At 44.9% G+C, this 22,817-nt stretch overlaps 1 protein-coding gene across 1 annotated transcript in view; it reads right to left on the bottom strand.

The window, feature by feature from the left end:
* Positions 1-22,817, bottom strand: part of LOC119965683 (ATP-binding cassette sub-family A member 13-like) — a 398,370-nt gene that overhangs the window by 58,436 nt on the left and 317,117 nt on the right. Inside the window, exons 43-46 of the mRNA XM_038796446.1 lie at positions 22,167-22,256; positions 18,502-18,577; positions 13,799-13,926; positions 13,021-13,108 (exon numbers count right to left, since the gene is read on the bottom strand). Of these exons, the coding sequence (XP_038652374.1) occupies positions 13,021-13,108; positions 13,799-13,926; positions 18,502-18,577; positions 22,167-22,256 (382 nt within the window). The remainder of the gene's footprint in view (positions 1-13,020; positions 13,109-13,798; positions 13,927-18,501; positions 18,578-22,166; positions 22,257-22,817) is intronic.

Raw genomic sequence — 22,817 nt, 5'->3', positions numbered from 1 at the left:
ATTTGCAATTTCCCTCGCCATCTATTTAAACACTCAGGGATGCATTCCGTCAGGGCCAGGAAACTTGTCTACCTTTAGCCCCATTAGCTTGCCCATCACTACCTCCTTAGTGATAATAATCATCTCAAGGTCCTCAACTGTCAGAGCCTCATTCCCATCAGTCACTGGCATGTTATTTGTGTCTTCCACTGTGAAGACCGACCCAAAAAACCTGTTCAGTTCCTCAGCCATTTCCTCATCTCCCATTTTTAAATCTCCCTTCTCATCCTCTAAAGGACCAATATTTACCTTAGCCACTCTTTTTGTTTTATATAATTTGTAGAAACTTTTACTATCTGTTTTTATATTCTAAGCAAGTTTACTCTCATAATCTATCTTACTCTTCTTTATAGCTTTTTTAGTACCTTTCTGTTGCCCCCTAAAGTTTTCCCAGTCTTCTAGTCTCCCACTAATCTTTGCCACTTTGTATGCTTTTTCCTTCAATTTGATACTCTCTCTTATTTCCTTAGATATCCACGGTCGATTTTCCCTCTTTCGCCTGTCCTTCCTTTTTGTTGGTATAAACCTTTGCTGAGCACTGTGAAAAATCACTTGGAAGGTTCTCCACTGTTCCTCAACTGTTCCACCATAAAGTCTCTGCTCCCAGTCTACCTTAGCTAGCTCTTCTCTCATCCCATTGTTATCTCCTTTGTTTAAGCACAAAACACTAGTGTTTGATTTTACGTTCTCACCCTCAATCTGTATTTTAAATTCCACCATATTGTGATCGCTCCTTCCGAGAGGATCCCTAACTATGAGATCATTAATCAATCCTGTCTCATTACACAGGACCAGATCTAGGACCGCTTGTTCCCTCGTAGGTTACATTACATACTGTTCGATGAAACTATCGTGGATACATTCTGTAAACTCCTCTTCAAGGCTGCCTTGACTGACCTGGTTAAACCAATCGACATGTAGATTGAAATCCCCCATGATAACTGCTCTACCATTTCTACATACATCTCATGGTTCTCACGGACTTGAATATCCCTCACCTCACAGATGTGATGTGTCTAATTTGGTGATTTGAAACTCTAAAAGTAGGTGCATTATGTGTTGTAATATGATGTGTATGTATCTCAAACTGCTGTCAATCCCGATCACTGATATAGGAGGTGATGTATTAATCCCATGTCTTTTATTCAGTCTATAAGCAGCAGGAATAGAGATTAGGGCGGGATTCTCTGATCCCCCGCCGGGTCGGAGAATCGCCGGGGCCGGCGTCAATCCCGCCCCCGCTGTGTCCCGAATTCTCCGCCACCAGAGATTCGGCGGGGGCGGGAATCGCGCCACCCCGGTTGATGCCCCCCCCCCCCCTCGGCTATTCTCCGGCCCTCGATGGGCCTAAGTCACACCGCTGTCAACCCTCTCCCACCGGCATGGATCAAACCACCTACCTTACCGGCGCGAACAGGCGGCACGGGCGGGCTCCGGGGTCCTGGGGGGGGGGCGATTTGGCCCCGGGGGCTGCCCCCATGGTGGACTGGCCCTCGATCGGGGCCCAGTGATCGGCGGGCGGGCCTGTGCCGTGGGGGCACTCTTTTCCTTCCGCCTTCCCCATGGTCTTCACCATGGCGGAGGCGGAAGTGACCCCCTCCCCTGCGCATGCGCGGGGATGACGTCAGCAGCCGCTGACGCTCTGGCGCATGCGTGGACTTACGGTGGCTGGCGAAGTCCCTTCAGCCCTGACTGGCGTGGCGCCAAAGGCCGTCCACGCCAGCCGGAGGAGCGCCAACCACTCCGACGTGGGCCTAGAGCTAAAGGTGCGGAGACTTCGGAGTGGTTCACGCCACTCCATCACGCCGGGACCCCCCACCCCGCCGGGTAGGGGAGAATCCCGGCCCAGATGTCCTATACATCACTCCTAGTCTAATAGAATATAGAATCTTATCTTCATATAAATACCTATATATGCATTCATGGGGGATTACAACAAATCTCTGTTGTATGATTGGTACAGATATGTAAAGGAGACAAACTTGACATGATGAATGCATGTTCTTTGAAGATTTTAGAAATGTTACAAGCGTCAAATTTTGACACGTAGTAAAACAACTGGTGTGGAAGTGAGACAACTATCAAGCCTCACCTTGAGTAAATGATTCTGCAGCTCTGTAAGAATCCGAAATAATATACCTTCATTCTGGGATTGTACCTGACTCCAGGCCGCAGCTATCTGATCCTGGCAAGATTGTTTGGAATTTGATGAGCTTAATCAGTATAAGTCTCTGTGCTGCAAAGTTTAAGCAGGAACAGAAATAGCTGACTTTGGAAAGTCTAACATTCAGCAGAACTCGCAGACAGGAGAGATTCCATTCCTGCTGTTTACTATCCTTACTATCCGTACATTCACCTGAGGAAGGAGCAGTGCTCCGAAAGCTAGTGTTTGAAACAAACCTGTTGAACTTTAACCTGGTGTTGTCAGACTTCTTACTGTCCTTACAGGAGGTGTCTGGGAAAGTTAAAATATCACAGACTGGGTGGGGGGGGGGGGGGGGGGGGGGAGGGGGGGCGTATAGATCTGCTGACAGGGGAGGGATTGGCAATTGGCGACAGAATGGGGGTTGATGATGGTGGGCGTCAGGGGGCATGCCTGAAGAGGTGTGGGGCGTGCGCTGGGGGCTGGCCTAAGAAGGGATATTATTGATCGGCATAACATGAGAGGACTGAATGGGCCAGTTAAGAGGGCTCGCATGTTCGCGCATCTGAAGAGTTTAAATGCTGCTGCTACAAGAGACACAGCTGAGGGTGGCAGATCGGACTAGGCTGAGGAAGGGATGGGTGGGGCACGTATTTCACTCGGGGCTAGACTCTAAAACTGGAGGGGGGGGGTTAGCAATTTTGATCAATAAGCGGGTGTCATTTGAAGTAGGAAGCATAGTGGCAGACTCTAGGGTAGGTACGTTATGGTGAGTGGGAAGCTGGAGGGTATTAGTGAACATCTGTGCACCAAACTGGGATGACGCGGAGTTTATGAGGCGGGTGTTGGGGAAGATTCCGTACCAGGACTCGCATAGGCGGATCATAGAGGGGGACTTTAATACGGTTATAAATCCGAGGTGGATTGGTCGAATTCGAGGACAAGGAGGGTTCCAGCCAAGGCTAAAGGGGTTTATGGAACAGATGGGAGGGGAGGATCCGTAGCGATTTGGACGACTGAGATCGAAGCAGTTTTCTTTTTTCTCCCATGTACACAAAGTATACTCCCGGATCAACTTGTTTTGGATAGGGCTTTCCTGGTGGTAAACACCGAGTACTCGGCGATTATAGTGTTGGACCATGCCCCACACTGGGTGGATTTGCGGGTTAGCAAGGAGGGGGGGGGGGGGGGGGGGCAGCGCCCGCACTAGAGACTGTTAACGGAAGAGGGGGTCTGCGGGCGGTTGGGGGAGGACATCCAGAACTATGTGGCGATAAATGACACAGGGGAGGCGGTAGCAATGGTGTGGGAATGAAATGAAATGAAAATCGCTTATTGTCACAAGTAGGCTTCAAAAGTGAAGTTACTGTGAAAAGCCCCTAGTCGCCACATTCCGGCGCCTGTTTGGGGAGGCTGGTACGAGAATTGAACCGTGCTGCTGGCCTGCCTTGGTCTGCTTTCAAAGCCAGCGATTTAGCCCTGGCTCTGGAGGCAGTAGTTAGGGGGGAATTGATTTTGGTACGGGCTCAGAGGGAGAAGATGGAATGGGTGGAAATAGACTGGCTGGTTAGGGAGATTCTCCACGTGGGTAGGAGGTACTCGGAGGCGGGGCTGTTGAAGGATCGGCAGACATTGCAGATGGAGTTTGGTCTGCTATCCGCAGGGAAGGCGGTGAGGCAGTTGAGGAAGGCAAGGGGGGCGATGTATGAGTATGGTGAGAAGGCCAGCAGGATGTTAGCACATCAGCTCAGGAAACGGGAGGCGGCCAGGTAGACAGGAAGATTGAAGGATAGAGGGCGGAACACGGTTTTGGACCCAGGGGGGTGAACGGGTGTTCAAGGAGTTTTATAGTCGGCTGTATGAGTTGGAGCCCCCAGCTGGGGTTGAGGGGATGAGGTGATTTTTGGAGGGTTTGGAGTTTCCGAAGGTGGAGGGTCTGGGAGCCCCAATCAGGCTGGTTGAAGTAGTTGAAGTAGTGGAGAGATTGGAAGCCATGCCATCAGGCAAGACCCCGGGGCCGGATGGATATCCAGTGGAATTTTATGAGAAGTTTCCTGAGGTGCTAGGGCTGTTGCTGATGACGGCATTTAATGAGGCTAGGGAGCGAGGTATTCTTCCTCCAACAATGCCACAGGCTTCAATCTCATTGATTCTGAAGCGGGGGAAGGACTCAGAACAATGTGGGTCATACAGGCCAATCTCCTTACTGAATGTAGACGCCAAATTGCTGGTCAAGATTTTGGCCTCGAGATAGAGGATTGTGTTTCAGGAGTGATGGGGAGGACCAGATGGGATTTGGCAAAGGAAGGCAGTTAACGGCCAATGTTATAAGGCTATTGAATGTTATCATGATGCCCTCCAAGGTGAGAGAGGTGGAGGTAGTGGCCGCTATGGGCACAGAGAAGGCCTTTGACCGGGTGGAGTAGAAATATTTATGGGGGCCCTGGGGTGGTTTGGGTTTGGGCAGGGTTTTGTAGACGGCATCCGGTTGCTGTACCAGGCACCGGTGGCGAGTGTGCAAACGAACCGAGTGGGCTTGGAATATTTTAGACTGCGCCAGGGATGAGGCAAGGATGTCCCCTTCCCCACTGTTGTTGGCATTGTCCATAGAGCCATTGGCGATGGCGCTGAGAGCATCAAAGGACTGAAAAGGGTTCGTCCGGGTGGGTCTCGTTATATGCAGACGACCTACTCCTGTATTTTTTGGACCCTTGGGGGGATGGGAGAGATTATGCGGATCCTAAGGGAATTTGGCCGGTTTTTGGGGTATAAATTGACTGGGGGAGTTGCCGTTTAAAGTGGTGGGAGGGAGTTTTCGTTACTTGGGTATTCAGGTAGCAGTGGGATGGGAGCAGTTACATAAACTAAATCTGGCCCAGTTATTTGAGCAAATGAAGGAGTACTTTTGGAAGTGGGACATGCTCCCATTGTCACTGGCGGGGAGGGTACAGACCGGAAAGATGACAGTTCTCCCGAGATTTTTGTTTATTTTCCAGTGTCTCCATATTTTTATTCCAAAAGCTTTTATAAGCGTGTCAATGCGGTGATCTCTGGGTTTGTTTGGGCGGATAAAATCCTGCGAGTAAAGAAAGTGCTGTTGGAGCGGAGACGAGGGGTGGGGGCAGTGCGGGGGATGACCTTACCGAACTTTAGGATTTACTACTGGGCTGCAAATATAGCCATGATCAGGAAATAGATAGTGGGGGAGGGATCAATATGGGAGTGGGTGGAGGTGTCATCATGTAGGGGCACAAGTTTAGGAGCGCTGGCAATGGCACCTCTGTCATTCTCACTGGCCCGATACTCCACAAGCCCCGGTGGTGGTGGCAGCTCTGAGGGTGTGGGGACAGTGGCGGAAGCATATGGGAGTGGAGGGAGCGATAGTGTGGGCTTCAATTTGTGGTAACCACCTGTTTGTGCCGAAGAGGTTGGATAGGAGGTTTCGGAGGTGGCAAAGAGCAAGAATTGAGAGGCTGGGGGACCTGTTTATAGATGGAAGCTTTCCTTGTTTGGAGGATCTGGAAGAGGAGTTTGAACAGCCGGGAAGGAATGGGTTTCGCTATCTGCAGGTGAGGGACTTTGTACGAAGGCAGGTTTCGACCTTTCCGCTTCTACCGCCGCAGGGGATACAGGACAAGGTAGTTTCAAAAAAGGGAGTGGGGTGGTCTCGGAAATTTATAAAGAGCCCATGGAGTGGGAGGGAACCTAGATCGTGTGTTGTTGCCTCCCACAGTGTTCAAGCTCAGTGTCCATGCACCAAGGTGTGAATGGAAGTTAGGCAATGACCCCTGCAGTGCCCATCCAATCCGGGAATCCACTTGGGTTGTGTGAAGTTCTCAGTTAACCACGATTGCCAATTCCCTATGAGCCATAACCTTCAGCCGCATTGCCAGAAGCCTCGGCAGTTGGTAGGGGTTATGGGTAGTCGATGCGGCAGGGACAAGGATTGCTTCTGGAACAGGCACACATGATCCAGGGGTTGGGTTGGCATGGTGGCGCCACGCACGGTTACCCCCCCCCCCCCCGGTTGTCTCCCCCCACCCTCCCTTGGCAGCCCACCCCTGTGGAGGGTCCCCCACCCAGCTGAGGGTCCCCCAATCCCTGCCAAGCACGGGGGTGGCATGCCCAGTGCCCCTGGACTCTTTGCCTGTGATCAATGATGGCTACTCACCTCTTTGGCTCTCTGCAGAAGCCCTTCCTCCAAGTTCACATTTATAAAAAGCGTACTAATCGGGGCAAGCGTGAACACTTTCTAGGGTGGCCAATGAATGATTTGAGAACGTTGGATATGGGGTGGCCCCGTTAATTGTATGGCAATAGGGCTTAAATGGTGGTGATAATTGGTTTCTCACCATGCTACGTCAAGATCCCAATTTCGTCTAGGGGTGCGGGCCGTTTGCATCGCAAACTATTGGCACCTGGTGTGGTCTTCGTTTTTGGCCTCTCCCATTATTAATCATCCTCGTTTCACTCAAGTGAAAGCACAACGAGGCCGTAGAATCATGCCCTATGTCTTCGTAGGATCTAACGTTTTCACGGTTATTCAGGTCTCGTGAATGTTTCTGTCATGTCCGCCATATTCTTTGGGTGTTCATGAGATTTCGTGTCCACCATATTCTTGGTGTGGTTGGTTGGCCCAGCTCCTACAATGAAGAGCCCAACCTTCCTTTCTCACCATGCAATTCTATGAAGCTCACAGTTAGCAGTTAACCTTGGTATTTCAGACTTTCAGATGGCAGAGTTCGCAGATGATACACAAAAGTGAAACACTATTTCACTGACTTAGCATTATCAATAAATCTCTATAATCACACCCCACCCCATATTTATAATCTCCTATAATTTTACATCCTCATGTCCGCCTGGCTGAAGCAATGGTCTACTTAGTTTCTGTGCCTTTAATCGCCGCACTAAAACACACCGCTGCAAACAGGCCTTCAGGAGCCTCTCTTAATTATTTCACAATGTCTCAGTATTCATTCATTTGTTCTTCAACATTGAGCCCTGGAACATTTTTCTCTGTCAATCGCACTAAATAGGAAAAAATAGATATGGTGAAAACAGGTAAAAGGTGAGTTCGCCCTCAGGAACTAATGTTCAGAAAGTTGCATCTGACATGGGAGTAAAAGGTTCTGATCAGTGATGCCTGAAATAGTAATTGAGATAAAGATTGAATGCCCAGTGTCAGAAAGATTCAACATCAGCCCGAATACATGAAATCTCATGAGAAGAATATAAGCAATGAGGCAGGAAGCTCAAAGGAGACAGGAAGGATTGAAAGAGAAGACAATTTTAAATTTTAAAAACACTTAAGATAGTGTTATGGGCCAGGGTTTAGAGAACCCCAAAGTGTATCATAGAGTTCACCTGACCCACAACTTTTAATAGATTGTGGTATGGGGAGCACACGGCCCACTCTACAGGTATGGTACAGCAGAAATGGAAAAGTATTTTTTAAAGCAAAACAATGTTTATTCTATGAACTCAAGTTAACCTTTTCAAAACATACAGTGAGCATCTTAGCAATCATTAATTCAAATACAACCCCCAAAGAATATAACACTAAGTAATCCTTTAAGCTTTCCTTTTAACATCCATAAGACTTAAAACACTTTTTACCAGATGCACATTAGGTTTACATTCATTACTGAGAACATTTATAATTCTGAATTCACCAAATGATCAAGTGATAGTCTTTTCATGGCAGAGAGAACAGCAGTACACCTACTCTGTCTGGCTTCAGCTTCAACATTGAAAACTAAACTAAAACACATCCTGCAGCAAACAGCTGCTAAAGTAAAAATCTGACTGACAGCCCAGCTCCACCCACTCTCTGACATCACTGCAGTAGTAAACACTCATTTCTTAAAGGTACTCTCACTACAGATATTTAAATACACACCCATTTATAAACACCCATTTTTTAAAGGTACTCTCACATGACAATAGTTAATTTAATTTGGCTTTATTTCTCTGTACAGTGCAGTGATGCAGGCAGTGAGTAGAGGCAATTGGTGAACTATGAAAGGTTTAGATTTTGCAAATTCTATTTCACGTTCTTGATATTTTATGTTGGGATGAGAAAATGTGAATCAAGGGGGTTGAATTTCCCTGTCCATTTCAACTTTGGCAGAAACCCATTTAAATTATGTAAATGGTAGGTGAATGGGACGACCCTCATGGAAATTCACTTCCAAATTGTTCAACTCAATTTGAGTCAGTATTAGTACTGAACCTAATGTGACACAGAATGTGCTCTGTGTTGGGGGCTTCAATGTCCATCATCAAGAATGGCTCAGGAGAACCATTACTGACTGATTTGGCTGAGTCATGAAGGACATACCTGTTAAGCTGGACCTGCAGCAGGTGATCAAGAAATCAAGAGATTCACAGATGTATTTGTCCATAACAGTATTGGTAGGAGTGACCACCACACAATCCTTCAGGGGACAAAGTCCCCATCTTCACAATGAGGACACCCTCCATTGTGCTGTATGGCACCACCACTGTGTTAAATTGAATAGGCTAGGAACAGCTTCAGCAGCAAGGGCACAGTGGGCAATCAATAGCAGTATGCAACCACAATCTGTAACCTCATAGTCCAGCCCTTTCCTCAGTCCACCATGATCAAGAAGTGTTACAATCCGGTTAACAACCAGTGACATTATGTTTAAAGTAAACAAAGTTGGAAATCCCGCTTACCCACTAATAGAAGAAAACTACAAGATTCCATTAAACAAAGAAAATAAATCTTATTATAAAAAGTCAGAAAAGTTAAATAATCTATCTTATATATGAACATTGAGAAATAGCACGAGGTAAATATGAATTAACAGGTAAACTCCATCTACACCTCCCGCTGCTGGGGGAAAGCGGGCAGCATAATCAAGGATCCCTCCCACCCGGATTACTCACTTTTCCAACTTCTTCCATTGGGCAGGAGATACAGAAGTCTGAGAACACGCACGAACAGACTCAAAAACAGCTTCTTCCCCACTGTCACCAGACTCCTAAATGACCCTCTTATTGACTGATCTCATTAACACTACACCCTGTATGCTTCATCCGATGCCAATGCTTATGTAGTTACATTTTATATCTTGTGTTGCCCTATTATGTATTTTCTTGTATTTTCTTGAATTTTGTTTAATTTCCTTTGCAGAAAAATACTTTTCACTGTACCTCGGTACACGTGACAATAAACAAATCCAATCCAATCCAATCCAAACATACTGCACTGCAGGTTAATTGGTAGGTGCGACCAAAACAAGTCCCACAGACTTCTGAGTAACACCCTCAGATGTCAGTGACCACTATGGGTCACAATATCCCATTAAAATTTTGTGTCCCTCATGGGAAATTTCCAGTCTTCACTTTCAAAGATCAAGCCTCTGAACTCTCTCATCAGGCATTCGACTTGACTGCATCAACAACTACTCACCTCTGGAAGGTTCTCCTAAGAGTGCATTCTATGGGATTTACAAAGCTGCTGTCCAATCTCTCATTACTGGCACACATCCAGTTCTTTCATAGACAACAAGCTTCACTAAGCTGGCATTACCCACTGGATGCTCTGAACACGTCTCCCAGCTGCACTGACTTATAAACAGCTCCCATAGCTTCTAAAACACCTTCAACAATGAACCTTCTACCACCTTCCCTGCTCCCCAAGACCTTTCCTGAGTCCTAACTGCACCATACAGCTCCCAAGGCTTCATCAAGCCCTAACTGCCTGGAGCCTGCAAACAGCAGTATCCTTTCAGTACAGCCTTTTCCCCTGCTGCCGAGCCCTCAAATAAATTAAAATGAGAGAATTATCATAAGTTTCACCCATTTCTATGACAATAAGGCATCTCAGGGTTCACTAAATAATTTTAAACTAATTTAGCTCTCAATCCCAAAATAAAATATTCCTCTGGACTCAAATTTATTGCAGTGTTCGTGTAAGCTTATTGTGGCACTAATAACGATTATTATTGTTACTTCGCTACAAGGTTAAGTAAACCCAACTGCTGCTTTATGGCTCTTTCTATGTTAACCCCTTAACTCAACATGGCCCCAGCTTTTTAGACTCCAAGCTACTTTTGTTGCATTTATCCAATTTTCTACAGAGCCAAATAACCTTTAAATTATTAATACGAACCATGTATTACATATTTGTGACACAAGTCAGAGCACAAAGCCCGATTCAATGAAGAGTGCAGGAGAACATGCCGACAGCAGCACCAAGCATAACTAATTATGAGGTGCCAACCTGGTGAAGCTATAACACAGGACTACATGCACTCCAAACAGCAAATGCAGCATGTGATAGACAGAATAAGCAACTCACAACCTGTGAATCAAATCAAAGCTTTGCCACATCCAGTCCTGAATGGTGGTGGACAATTTAAAAACCAATTGGAGGAAGTGGCTCCAGTAACATCTCCATCGTCAATTCTGTGGGAGCCCAGTACATGAGTGCAAAAGAGAAGGCTGTGCATTTGCAACCATCATCAACCAGAACTGCTGAGTGGATAGTCCGTTTCAGCCTCCTGCTGAAGTCCCCACTATCGCAGATGCCAGTCTTCAGACAATCCAATTGACTTCACGTAATAAGAAACAGCTGAAGGCACTGGATACAGAAAAGGCTAAGGGCTCCAACAACATCATGGGCGCAATTCTCCTAACAGGACACTAAGTGCCGACCCCGGAGTGAAAACCGGAGTGTTTCACTCCGGCGTCGGATGCCGCTCCTCGCCCCCTATTCTCCCACCCCCAGGGGGCTAGGAGCGGTGCCACGTCAAATTTGCGCACCGGGCCTTGGCGCCCGTGTCAAAGCGCCGCCGCCTAAATGACGCGGCCGGTGGCGCTTAACTGACGTCACCCACGCATGCGCAGGTTGGCCGGCGCCAACCCACGCATGCGCAGGTTGGCCGGCGCCAACCCGCGCATGCGCGGTTGCCGTCCTCCCCGCGGACGCCCCGCAAGACATGGAGGGTTGATATCTTGCGGGGCAGCGGAGGGAAAAGAGTGCGTCTTTTAGAGACGCCGGCCCACTGATCAGTGGGCACCGATCGCGGGCCAGACCTCCACTGAGCTCCCCCCTGGTGCTCAATCCTCCCCCCCCCCCACAGGCTGTTCGCGTGCTGTTCACGCCGGCAGCGACCAGGTGTGATTGGCGCTGGCGTGAACCGGATGTATTGGGCAGGCCACTCGGCCCATCCGGGCCAGAGAACCGCCGCTCGGCCATTAGAAACGGCGAGCGGTGATTCTCCGAGCGGCCTGTCGTAAAACGCGGCATGCCGATTTGGCGGGGGGGGGGGGGGGGGGGGGTAATCGTGTGGGGGTGCCAGGGCGGCGTGGTGGGAATCGCCCGGCACTCCCACGATTCTCCCACCCGGTGTGGGGGTCGGAGAATCACGCCCCGTATGTGGAAAAATCTGGTCAGCATTCAGATTTGTGTTCATAGATAGCATGTGACATTCAGGCCACATGTATGTCAAGCAATAACCATCTTTAATATGAGAGAATCTAACCATCTCCCCTTAACATTAACACACAGTACCATCACTGAATGTCCCATCAGTAACACCATTGATTAGGAACTTAACTAAGTAAGCCACAGAAATACTGTGGTTGTGAGTAACTCACCTCTGACTCCCCAAAGCCTGTCCACAATCTACAGGCTCAAGTCAGGGGTGAAGTGGAATACTCTGCATTTACCTGGATGAGTCCAGTTCCATCAACACTCAAGAAGCTCAACCCAAAGTAAGATAAAGCAACCCACTTGAGTGGCATCCCTCCCACCATCTTAAACATGCACTCCCATCACCACTAATGCAAAGTAGCAACAGTGTGTACATCACATGAACTGCAGTGGTTCAAGAACACAGCTCAGCACCATCTTCTCAAAGGAAATTTGGGATGGGCAATTAATGCTGGCCTTGCCAGTGATGTTTACAGCCCAAGAAGGAGTAGAAAAAACATTTGAAATGGACAGGGCCAAAATTAATGTGGCAAAAATACAGTAATTTCAATTTTAATTGGTTCTGAATGAATACAGTACAAACGAACAGATGGTTTGAGAGTGTGGAAGAGGGAGAGGTGACGTGATGTCTTTTCCTTATGACATAAAATTCAACTGATCAGCCTACCTACTGCAGTCCCCATACCAATCTGTCCTTGTGCCAGCTGTAGCTCAGTGGTAACACACTCATTTCTGAGTCAGAAGGTTGTGTGTGAGAGTCCCATTCCTGGTCCTTAAACACAAACTCTAGGCTGATGCACTAGTTCAGCAACGAGGGAGTGCTGCACCATTAGTGGAGCCACTTTTCAGATGAAACATTGAAGTGAAAATTTGTCTTGTGGACGTAAAAGATCGCACGGAACGATTCACCAAAGCACAGAAACATTTTCCCTGATGTCCTGGCCAATACTAATCCCCCAATAAAAGGACCTATTAAAAGGACACATCATCTGGTTATTATTTCATTCCTATGCACAAATTGACTGCCGTGTTTCTACATTACCACAGCGACTAATTTGTTGACTGCCTGAGATATACAAATGTATGTCTTTCTTTTTCTTTCTATTCTGTTTAGCTGTCTTTCCTTTCAAAAATGGTGGGAAATTGTCTGGAATCCCAAACACTTCGAGTGAAGGGCAGGCAAGCAGCAATTGATGAATTCTGTTCCCAGAAAGAGTGCAGAGAAATGGAGGATAACCTTTTTGGTTTGTGAATTCAGCATTTCTGCTGGAAAATGTTTCCAATGCCATTGCACTTTCCTCCAACAATACACAAACATACGCTGAATAACATTGTAATGAAAGCTTATTGTTGCATGGACTGCTCCTACCTTCAATAAGAAGTCACTTCCCAATTGAGTAAAATTGTTTCCTTTGAGATCATCAGGCAGCTCATTTCCAAGTGACCATCCTCCTAATCTGTTAATATAACAAGTGTTGAGAACATGTGACTATTACATATCGAATAACAAGCAAAAGTTACTCTTTAAGTTAACAGCAATGCTTAGCACACATTTACATTATTTTGTATTAGGGATAGACAGGCTATGATGGGAAATTAACTATTTTTCTGCCTTTGCAATTGGTGACAGGACCTTCTACTCGCAAGTAAAAGATGGTGCAGATTATCATCTCCTTCGTCTCTTAATCTTCAATCAGTTTCCATTTTGAAAGGGTGTCCTGATCTCTAAGTGAGCTTGACGGTTCCCCACACTTTCCAATCATGGGCAACGTCATCCCCCGCACACATAGGCATTACCCCTCCCCCCATTTAAAGTAACAATGTCATACGTTTTACTCCACTTCACACCTCTGTGCAAACAAATACAGACAACAAAAAGCTCTTGAAAGGAACAGCAGATTATTACAAGATAATAGAGATGTCCAACAAATAAAGTTTTTGTCCCCCCTGCATCTATATAAACATCACTTGCTGAGATCTAAGTGTATTAGTTATTCTTGGAGCTCAGAAAGGCATTCATAATGAGGTAATCTGGCAACTATATCAATAAAAACAGGTTGAACGGGTGGCCTTATATTTAAAACATTGAACTATAGTTTTCTTTTTGCTTATTGTTCTTAAAATTGATTAGACCAGATGTGCCATACCTTTTCTGTCCAAATAGGTTTTCTGTTGATATTAAATAGTCTTCCAGATTGTAACCTGTGAGGTTGTACAGGATGTGTCCCTCATTATTTCTGTAGTAGGATGTTGTGGTATTGTGTGCAGGACATTGCTATAAGGCAAATATAATCAGACAGTTACATCTCTTTTACTGAGGTGGGTAAAGGCCGTAGTACAAGAGACTGTAATGATGTGAGGAAATATTCAGCAAAATAAATCTTAAGTAATGATTAGTTGAAAACAAACTTAGGTTTCAAAATTTTAAATATTATCGGAGTGCAAAAATTGAGGAAGAAAATAAATTCTGCAGCTTTAAGGTCCTGTGAAGCAATACATGGTGCAACTCGCAGATGCAATGAATCCTAATTTCAACCCAGAGGCCATGACATTCTAAGTAGGCCAATATGGATTTGCACAAAGCATTTTCTAGGGTTCCATACAAGAGGTTGTTACACAAAATGGGATTCATAGAATTGGGGTTAATATATGAGCATGGATTAAGGATGGTTCATGGATAGAAAATAAAGAGAATTAAACTCAATGCTTTTGAGTTGGCAGGTACAAACTAGCAGGGCACTGTAAGGATCAATGATTGGGCCTCACTTAGTCACAATCTTGGTGATGACTTAGATGTGGAGTACTGCTGATGATACAAAGTTAGGTGGGAGAATAAGTGGCGTGGAGGATGTAAAGAGGCTACAGAGGGATATAGATAGGTTGGTGAGTGAACAAGAACATGGCAGATGGAATACAATGTGGACATTTTGGTAGCAAAAATTAAAAAGCTAAGTATCTTTTAAATGGTGAGAGTTTGGAAATGTATGCATCAGAAGGACAATTATATCCTTGTACATGAATCACAGAAAATTACCATGCAGGTACAGCAAACAATTAAGAAGGTAAATGGTATGTTATCTATTGTTACAAAATGATTGGGGTATAAGAAAAAAGAGGTTTTAGTACAATTACTGACATTGGTGAGGCAACACCAAAGTTCAAGGACAATTAGGGATGGGCAACAAATTCTGGCCCTGTTAGAAACACCCACATCCCATCAAATAATAAAGTTTAAAAAGGAAACAGCTGGGCCTGAAAGTTATGGTCCCCACCCACTTACCCCACAGGTTGAGGCTGACAGGGAGGGTGGAGGGAAGAGTGTGAAATTGCATGGATGGGATTCCCTCTGGGATCCCACTCCCCTGATCTGGAAGTAATTTTACGATGAGACAGAAAGGGCCACCTAATGGTCACTTAAGAGCCTTTTTCCACCAGCCTCAAGTTTTAGGTTGCCGGGTACTGACTGGATATATTGGAGGTGGGGGGGGGGGGGGGGGGGGGGGGGGGGAATAGAAATTTTAAATCCTAAATCTCAGACAGGAAGGTGGGGACAGAGGTGGGCCTGTGGGCACCTTCATCAGAAGCCCCCTTCTGAATGGAAAAGTGAAAACAGGAAGTCTTGCTTGTTGCCAATTAATGCTCGTTAGAGCCATGGGCCTGTCAGAGTTGGCGGAGATGAGTGCCCGCCAACTCTCCAGATGGGGAAGCATGAGCCCCGCCATCCTAAAAATTCAGGCCTTGGAGTAATCTCAGGAAGGCAAGTTTTGCCTCCCTTACTTAAAACGGACGTAATTTCCCTAGATGGGGTGAAATGCAGGTGCAGCAGACTGCTTCTTGGGATAAGAGGAATGCCCCCCGAGAACATAATGAGTATGCAGGTCTGTCTTCCCTGGTGTTTCAAAGAAGAGAGATCATCTAAGTGAAATGTGGAAAATTTATTTGGGGATTGACAATATAGACAGCGAAAATGTTTCTCTGGCTGGGAAATCTGAAATATAAGCTCACAATCACAGGAAAAGAGGATGGTTATTTAGGATTGAAATTTGTACACTTGAAGGGATCTGAATCTTTGAAGTTCTCTACCTCAGAGAGCTGTAGAGACTCAGGGCAAGATCACTTTTTGGCAAATCTGCGCATTAGAGCAAGGCAGTAAGCCTTACTCTAATGTGCAGGTTCTTGTGGTACCTGAGGCTTTGGGGTTCAATCTCTTCACCTCGAGCGAGTGCCGTTTGGTACTGGTCCTCACAAATGGAATGGCACTCATGGGGGTCCCCAAGGGGATAGGAGGCCCCCTGCTGCATGTGCTTTGGGCAGATGGTGCGATGGAATTTCTGGTGCCACCTGGGTACACTGATACTGCCAGCCTGGAACCCTGGCAGTTCCACCTGTGTGCCAACCTGGACCTGCCAAGGTGTCAAGCTGGCATTTTCTGTGCATGTGCAATTGGGCTGGTGGGCTGGGCTGGTTGCCTGGTGTGGGTTGGCTGGTGGGCGGGGGACCCTCCCATAATGCACTCGGGCTGTGGGGGGAGGTTGGGAATTCTTTCTGGAACTCTACATTGTAAAGGCCCCTTATTCAAAGCGAGTCACGTTGAATAATAATGGGCTGATTCTCTGCCGGCGGGATGCTCCATTTTGCCGGCAGCCCCGGGGTTTCGCGACGGCGTGGGGCTGCCCCACAATGGGAAACCCCATTGACTAGACGGTGTAAAGGAGCTGGTGGGGTAAAACAGAAATGTGGCACGGTGGGGCGGGGAATCCAGTCCAATGTGTTTCTTGGCACTGCCGGGAAACACGCAGCTAAACTCACTCACCTGGGGACTTTATTCCCTTTTGGGAAGATCGCGCCCTTAGTCTCTATTTGAGACAGAAATCAACACATTTGTGGAAATTAAGGGGTATGAGGCTAGAGCGGGAACGAATACGGGTAAAACATCAGCCACAATCTTTTTTAAAGAAGGACCAGGCTCAAAAGGCCAAATGATCTTCTTTAGCTCCCATGTTAATGTTCTTATGTAAAGAGAGGAAAACCTGTAAAATTCTGGATCAAAGGTGGGAAGAAGGGTTGGAATCAAGTTATACCAGGACTCTACACCATCATTTTGGTTCTGCCATTTTCTAGTGTCATGGGATAATCATACACCCATGCCCCTACCCACTCCCTACGTGAAGTGGCGATATCTTGATTAGTTCAAAGGCTATTTTTGGAATTCCACACATTTCATTCTTAAAGGGTTTCACTGGAGCTGATGCTTATGGAGAGCCCTGAAGAGGCCCCAGAAAAAGCCCCAGATCCAAACACTAGTAAGTGATCCCGGCAGAGTTTAATGCTCTTATTTTAAACATTATTGGCTCCTAGTGGAGCTGTAAGTGTTTTACACTGTTCATAATAACTTCATGAAACAATTTTCACCGACTGATCTAATTTATTCATCAGATGACACTGTTTATCAATATTAATACAGTTGCACCAACCTTGGTTTTTCTCATTCAAAGCAACTAGACCAAATCTAAGCTAGGTATTTAGGGACATGGTTAAATAAGAATTTACTGGCAATAATCCCACAAAACCCCAATGGGAAAACAAGCACTGAAAATTTAGAGGGCCGTAAAATATAGCTGACTAGAATCAACTGTTAATTTTCTAACTCTCTGACTTGTCCTTGCTGAAGATGTGTTTTTACAGGATTATAAATGTTGTCAATAGCAGTCCTTTCTGCAGGTACATGTTCCATTTTAGGGAATGCAGTTCTATGTGTGTGCCCTTTCTTATGGCTGTCACAAACTTAGATACAAGCGTCGAGTAATGATGTCATTAAGAAAACTGAAATAAAGCAATAATAATAATCTTTATTAATATCACAAGTAGGCCTACATTAACACCGCAATGAAGTTACTATGAAAATCCCCTCGTCACCACATTGCACCGAACAGTACACCTGTTCAGGTACACTGAGGGATAATTCAGATTGTCCAATTCACTCAACAAGCACATCTTTCAGGACTTGTGGGAGGAAATCGGAACACCCGGAGGGAACCCACGCAGACACGGGGAGAATGTGCAGACTCCGCACAGACAGTGACCCAAGCCGGGAATCGAACCTGGGTCCCTGGCGCTGTGAAGCAACAGCATTAACCACTGTGCTATACTTCCTTTCCAAACTATATTGAAGAAAGCATCAGAAATTAAAATTTAAATTGACTCGCTAGCGACTGAAATTAATTACATTTTAGTACCATTATAACTGGCAAGTCCCATCGTCTCAATAGAATACTCTCCAGAAAAGCATAGAATTATTGTCTGAGACTTTAAAATTCTTCTAATCGTGGACTTCATGAGTTGCTGTCATTTTCAAAGGAGTAAAAGGTGTCGAACACTGACAATTTCACTGTCATTACTATTTCCAAATCTGAGCCATTATAATTTATCTGGTTGGATGTCAATCCTTGCTTTTTAATATTCCTGTGATGCACTTTAGGATTTTTAACTATATTAAAGACATTATATAAAATACTAGTTTTCATTGGTGAATAAAGTTTGCCTATGTGAAAACCTGCTACTAATTCCCTTAATTTCTTTTTCATTCCATTATTTAATTTTTTGAATTTGTTTGGCCTTTCTTCCATTGGTTTTCATTATGGACTCTCATGTCAGAACAGATGTAATTTCAAATTATAAATATTAAATAACATATCTACAGTAGCAATGCAACAAGTGTTATAGCTTATGGGAATAGTGGGAATTCTGATCAAGGGAGGTCTTACTAACAGGTATGACTTAAGCTAGTTATATTAATCAATGATGTCGGTTGCATGTCAGTGAGTACTGAGAATTAGTTCCATTTTCCTACCTGATAGCCAGTATTACAGTTACACTGGCCTACAAAGTTTTGTGGTTCTGAAGTTCCAACCCACGAGCATGAAGAACTGTTTGTTAGAAAAAACAATGCATCAGTTTATTGCTTAGATATTTCTTCAACTGAAGATAAATGGCACATAAGTGATATTTGTGATCCGTCTGCATAGTTATTGTATATCATATCCAATAACAAGATAACGTCAAAATTACTGTAACAAAAAGAGATACCTAACAGCATTGACCATCCACATTTCTTGTGTCAGCCTCAGCCCACTGTTAGCACTGTCATTCTGGAAATTAGAGCATGTAATCTAAACTGACACTTCAGTGCAGTATGAGAGTGTTGCACAATTAGAGGTGCTGTCTTTCAGATGAGGTATTAAACCGAGACCTTCAAAGGCAGGAGGACAAGGTTTGCTGACATTCTTCAGTTCCGCACACAACCCTAAACTTCTGATTTACATATTAGTAACTTTGTGTTCTGCTATAATCATGCAAAATAGGGACAGCCCCGACACAACTTTGGATAACCTATATGCTGGGCTCTTTTCAAGTAGTAAGACACACCCTCATTGAGTTGACTGTTCTGATGACATTGGACTGTGCCAATCAAAAATAAAGGATGGATTGTTTTTGCGGCTTGACAAAGAAAGCCTTTTATTCCATCACCATAAAGTTACCTGAAAGGATGATTATAGCCAAAATCCAGAAGGTTTATACTCTTAAGAAACAATTCATATTATTAATACCTTTCCAATGTACACAAGAAATTAGTAGTTGTAACTTTTTTGTTTTCATCACTAATATTGCAGGTTTTTTTCTTGAGTCTTACATTTAAATTGGAAAGAAGATTGATCAAGGCAGTGCAGTGGCTGCATTCATCAACCTTCAAAAGGTATCCAACAAGGTGCGACAAATGAGGCTTATTAAGAAGGAAAAAGCCTATGGAATGAACAAGAAAGTGAAGTTATGGTTACAAAATCGGTTCAGTGAAAGGAAGCAGGGTGATGTGTTTTCCAGAGTCAGTTTGGGTCAATGATTCTTTGAAATAATTAGAAACAATTTTGACTTCATTCATTCAGGAGATGTGAATGTCGCTGGCTGAGCCAACCATCCTGATTTACATCTTTCAGATGGCATTCATAATAACCTTTATTAGTGTCACAAGTAGGCTTACATTAACACTACAATGAAGTTACTGTGAAAAGCCCCAAGTTGCCCCCATGTGGCGCCTGTTCGGGTGCACTGAGGGAGAATTCAGAATGTCCAATTCGCGTCAAACACATTGCTGTGGATCTGGATTCACATGTAGGCTAGACATAGAACGTAGAACATAGAACATACAGAGCAGAAGGAGGCCATTTGGCCCAACGAGTGTGCACCGACCCACTTAAGCCCTCACTTCCACCCTATCTCCGTAACCCAATCACCTCTCCTAACCTTCTTGGTCACTAAGGGCAACTTATCATGGCCAATCCACTTAGACTAGGTAAGGGATGGCAGATTTCCTCCCCTAAAGGACATCACTCAACCAAATGAATTTTTACCAAAATGTTTTTGTGGTCATCATTGGACATGGTGGGATTTGAACCCGGGTCCCAGAGCATTTCCCTGGGTATCGATATTACTAGTCCAGTAACAATGCCAATACACCACCGCCTCCCCAGGAATAGTTGTAAAGTTTGCAAATGATAAGAAACCTGGTAAAGGAGTAAGCTAGTGATAGTGTTGTAAGATTATCAAGGACTGATTTACCCCACAACTCTCCATGTGACCATCAACCTTGCATCCACCCGTCCTCCCCCTTCAATCCCCAACCCCTCCCCTTCTTCAAACTCCCCCCCCCAATCCTTCGTTCACGCGCCCCCCCCCCCCCCCCCCCCTCCACCACTGTGAGCCACACATGTGGCTAATGATGCCTTCTCTGTGTCTCCTCAGGAACAGCTCTCCCATAATCGCCGGGAGAGAGTCCAGACTGGTGGCGGTGTGCTGGACATCACCATCTTTGAGGAGCATGCCCTGGAGGTGACTGGTGTGGCCGAGTGAAAGATTATGCTGTGGTGAGTGAGTCAATTATTACAGGTCCTAATCATGGTCAAAGACCCAGAGGGGGGATGGGAGGGAATATTTTCACTCAAGAGTTGTAGGGATCTGGAATGTTGTACCTGAAAAGATGGTGGAAGCTGATCGTATAAATAATGTGAAAAGAGAATTAAATGGCCATTTGAAGGTGAACTTACAGGGCCGTAGATACAAAGTGGAGAAGTGGGAATAGCACTGGTGATTCTTCAAAGAGCTCGCATAGGCATTACAGCCAAATGACCTCCTTGTGAACTGCAACTTTTTCTGATTCTATGAAGTGAATTGTCTTCTTTCACTAAGTTCTGTTAAATCCATCAATGGATTAATATTTCATTGAATACAGCAGACAAAAGAAACCCATATAGCACACATTAATATTTAAATAACTTAATTTCACGGCAAGCGTGTGAGATAAGGTGCCACCTGTTATCAATTTTCTTGAAATAAAGGCCAAGGTTCACATTGCTCACAGCTGATTCCAGCGGGGTTAATGAATGGCATCGTGAGATTTATGGAAGGAATGGGGGAAATCTAAGAAGGGTCATTCACTGACTTTTCTAAATAGATAAATTCCAGAAAGCATTACCAAAAATAACTCACTAATCATTTATGTTCTCATCACTCAATGCTACCAAATTATCTGAATTTTGCCTTTTATTTCTATAATATTTTACTTTTTCTCCTGGACTTTAGAATATATAGCCAACTTGTGCAATGGTGCAGATTCACTCCAAAGGTGCAAAAGATTGGACAACACATCTCATATGTTCTCTGTTATCGCCTGGAAATCACTTTAATTTGTTTTGACTCAGCATCAGAGAGGAATTTCTCAGAATTCTTGTTCACTACATTATCTGTTGGTGGGTGGGAAGCATTGGGGTTTGCATGCGTAGCTGTAACACGGTGGAATGATTTGCAATTGATGGAAATGTTGGTCCTCCTTATTGATTGATAGCTTTGGCCCCCTATTGAGCAGAGAATAGAAGTGGTTGCAGCCTGGTGGCAGCAAAGCAATAGAGCTCAGCATGGTAGTGATTGCTGGATGGGGGTGGGGAGGAGAGAGTAATCCCTTGGGTGTTGGTTGATCGTAACTTTGGGTCTGATTATGAGGAAGGTAAACAGTTTAATTTGTGATCCTCAGATACAAACTCCTGCTCTTCCTTATATACAACCAGTATTGGTAAAAGTTACCTGTTCAACGCAGCAAACCAAACCTCCCTTTATCTGACGGGTGTCCCGAGTACCAGGAAACCCAGCCAGCCAGTATTAAGGCGCAAGAGGGACCAAACCTGAGGCACAGCCTCATTAAATATTTAAATGAGTGATCCACCACTTGGGAAGAGATTGATCACCTGCTCTCCCCATCTCTATTAAAAGCAAAAACGGGTGGATTAAGTTCAGGTTTGAGATTTTAAATGATTTAACAATTCACCCCATCCAAAATCACCCATTTTTGGTGGTTTAAATGATCCTTTCCATGTTTCAGCAAGTGAAAGTTGTCCCATTCACCACCATGAATAACCCTTAATGATCACAACGTAAATGAGAAGAATGAAAGGTACACTGTTTACTTACTGATTGAAGCCTTGGCCATCACAGGGTTCATTTATATTCAAAGACTTCAGTAATACAGAGGTCAGGTTTAAAACATCATTCTCACCAGAACTGTAGAGAGTAATAAAAATCACGGTTAGCCACAGGAAGTATGAATATAGAATTACAAATTGCAGATAATTCCAGGAAGAAAGAAACATCTTTTAACTCCAAAAATGAGAGGATGTATTTCATTGCTAAACTGGGAAATTAAAATCATAAATTACTGTTATTATCACAGTCGCTACCATTAAGACCCAATAAGTATAAAATTTAACATATTAAAAGCATCAGATACAACACCGAACAAATCTACCCAAATAATTTTAATTGAATTATTTCTACAATTAATGGCCTGGATTTTTTCAGTCAGCGGTGAAAGAATGGTGCTCACTGTTCATTACAATTGGAGCTGCTCACATGAGCTACTGCATGGCAACTCAAAATCACTGGGAGTCCAAACTTCTACAGATTCTACAGGAATCTGGTCCTTATGTAAAGAAGGAAAGAAACAATGGTCTGGAATCTCCGTCAGCAGGCTCCTCCGTTTTGCCCAAAGCGCATGGCATGCGGGTGCCCACAATGGACAATCCCATGGCCGCCTGCTGGGATGGAAAATCCTGCTGCCGGCTG

Source organism: Scyliorhinus canicula, chromosome 5, assembly GCF_902713615.1.
Source record: "Scyliorhinus canicula chromosome 5, sScyCan1.1, whole genome shotgun sequence".
In the NCBI taxonomy this organism is placed as follows: Eukaryota; Metazoa; Chordata; class Chondrichthyes; order Carcharhiniformes; family Scyliorhinidae; genus Scyliorhinus; species Scyliorhinus canicula.
This window is presented reverse-complemented; position numbering and strand designations above follow the sequence as displayed.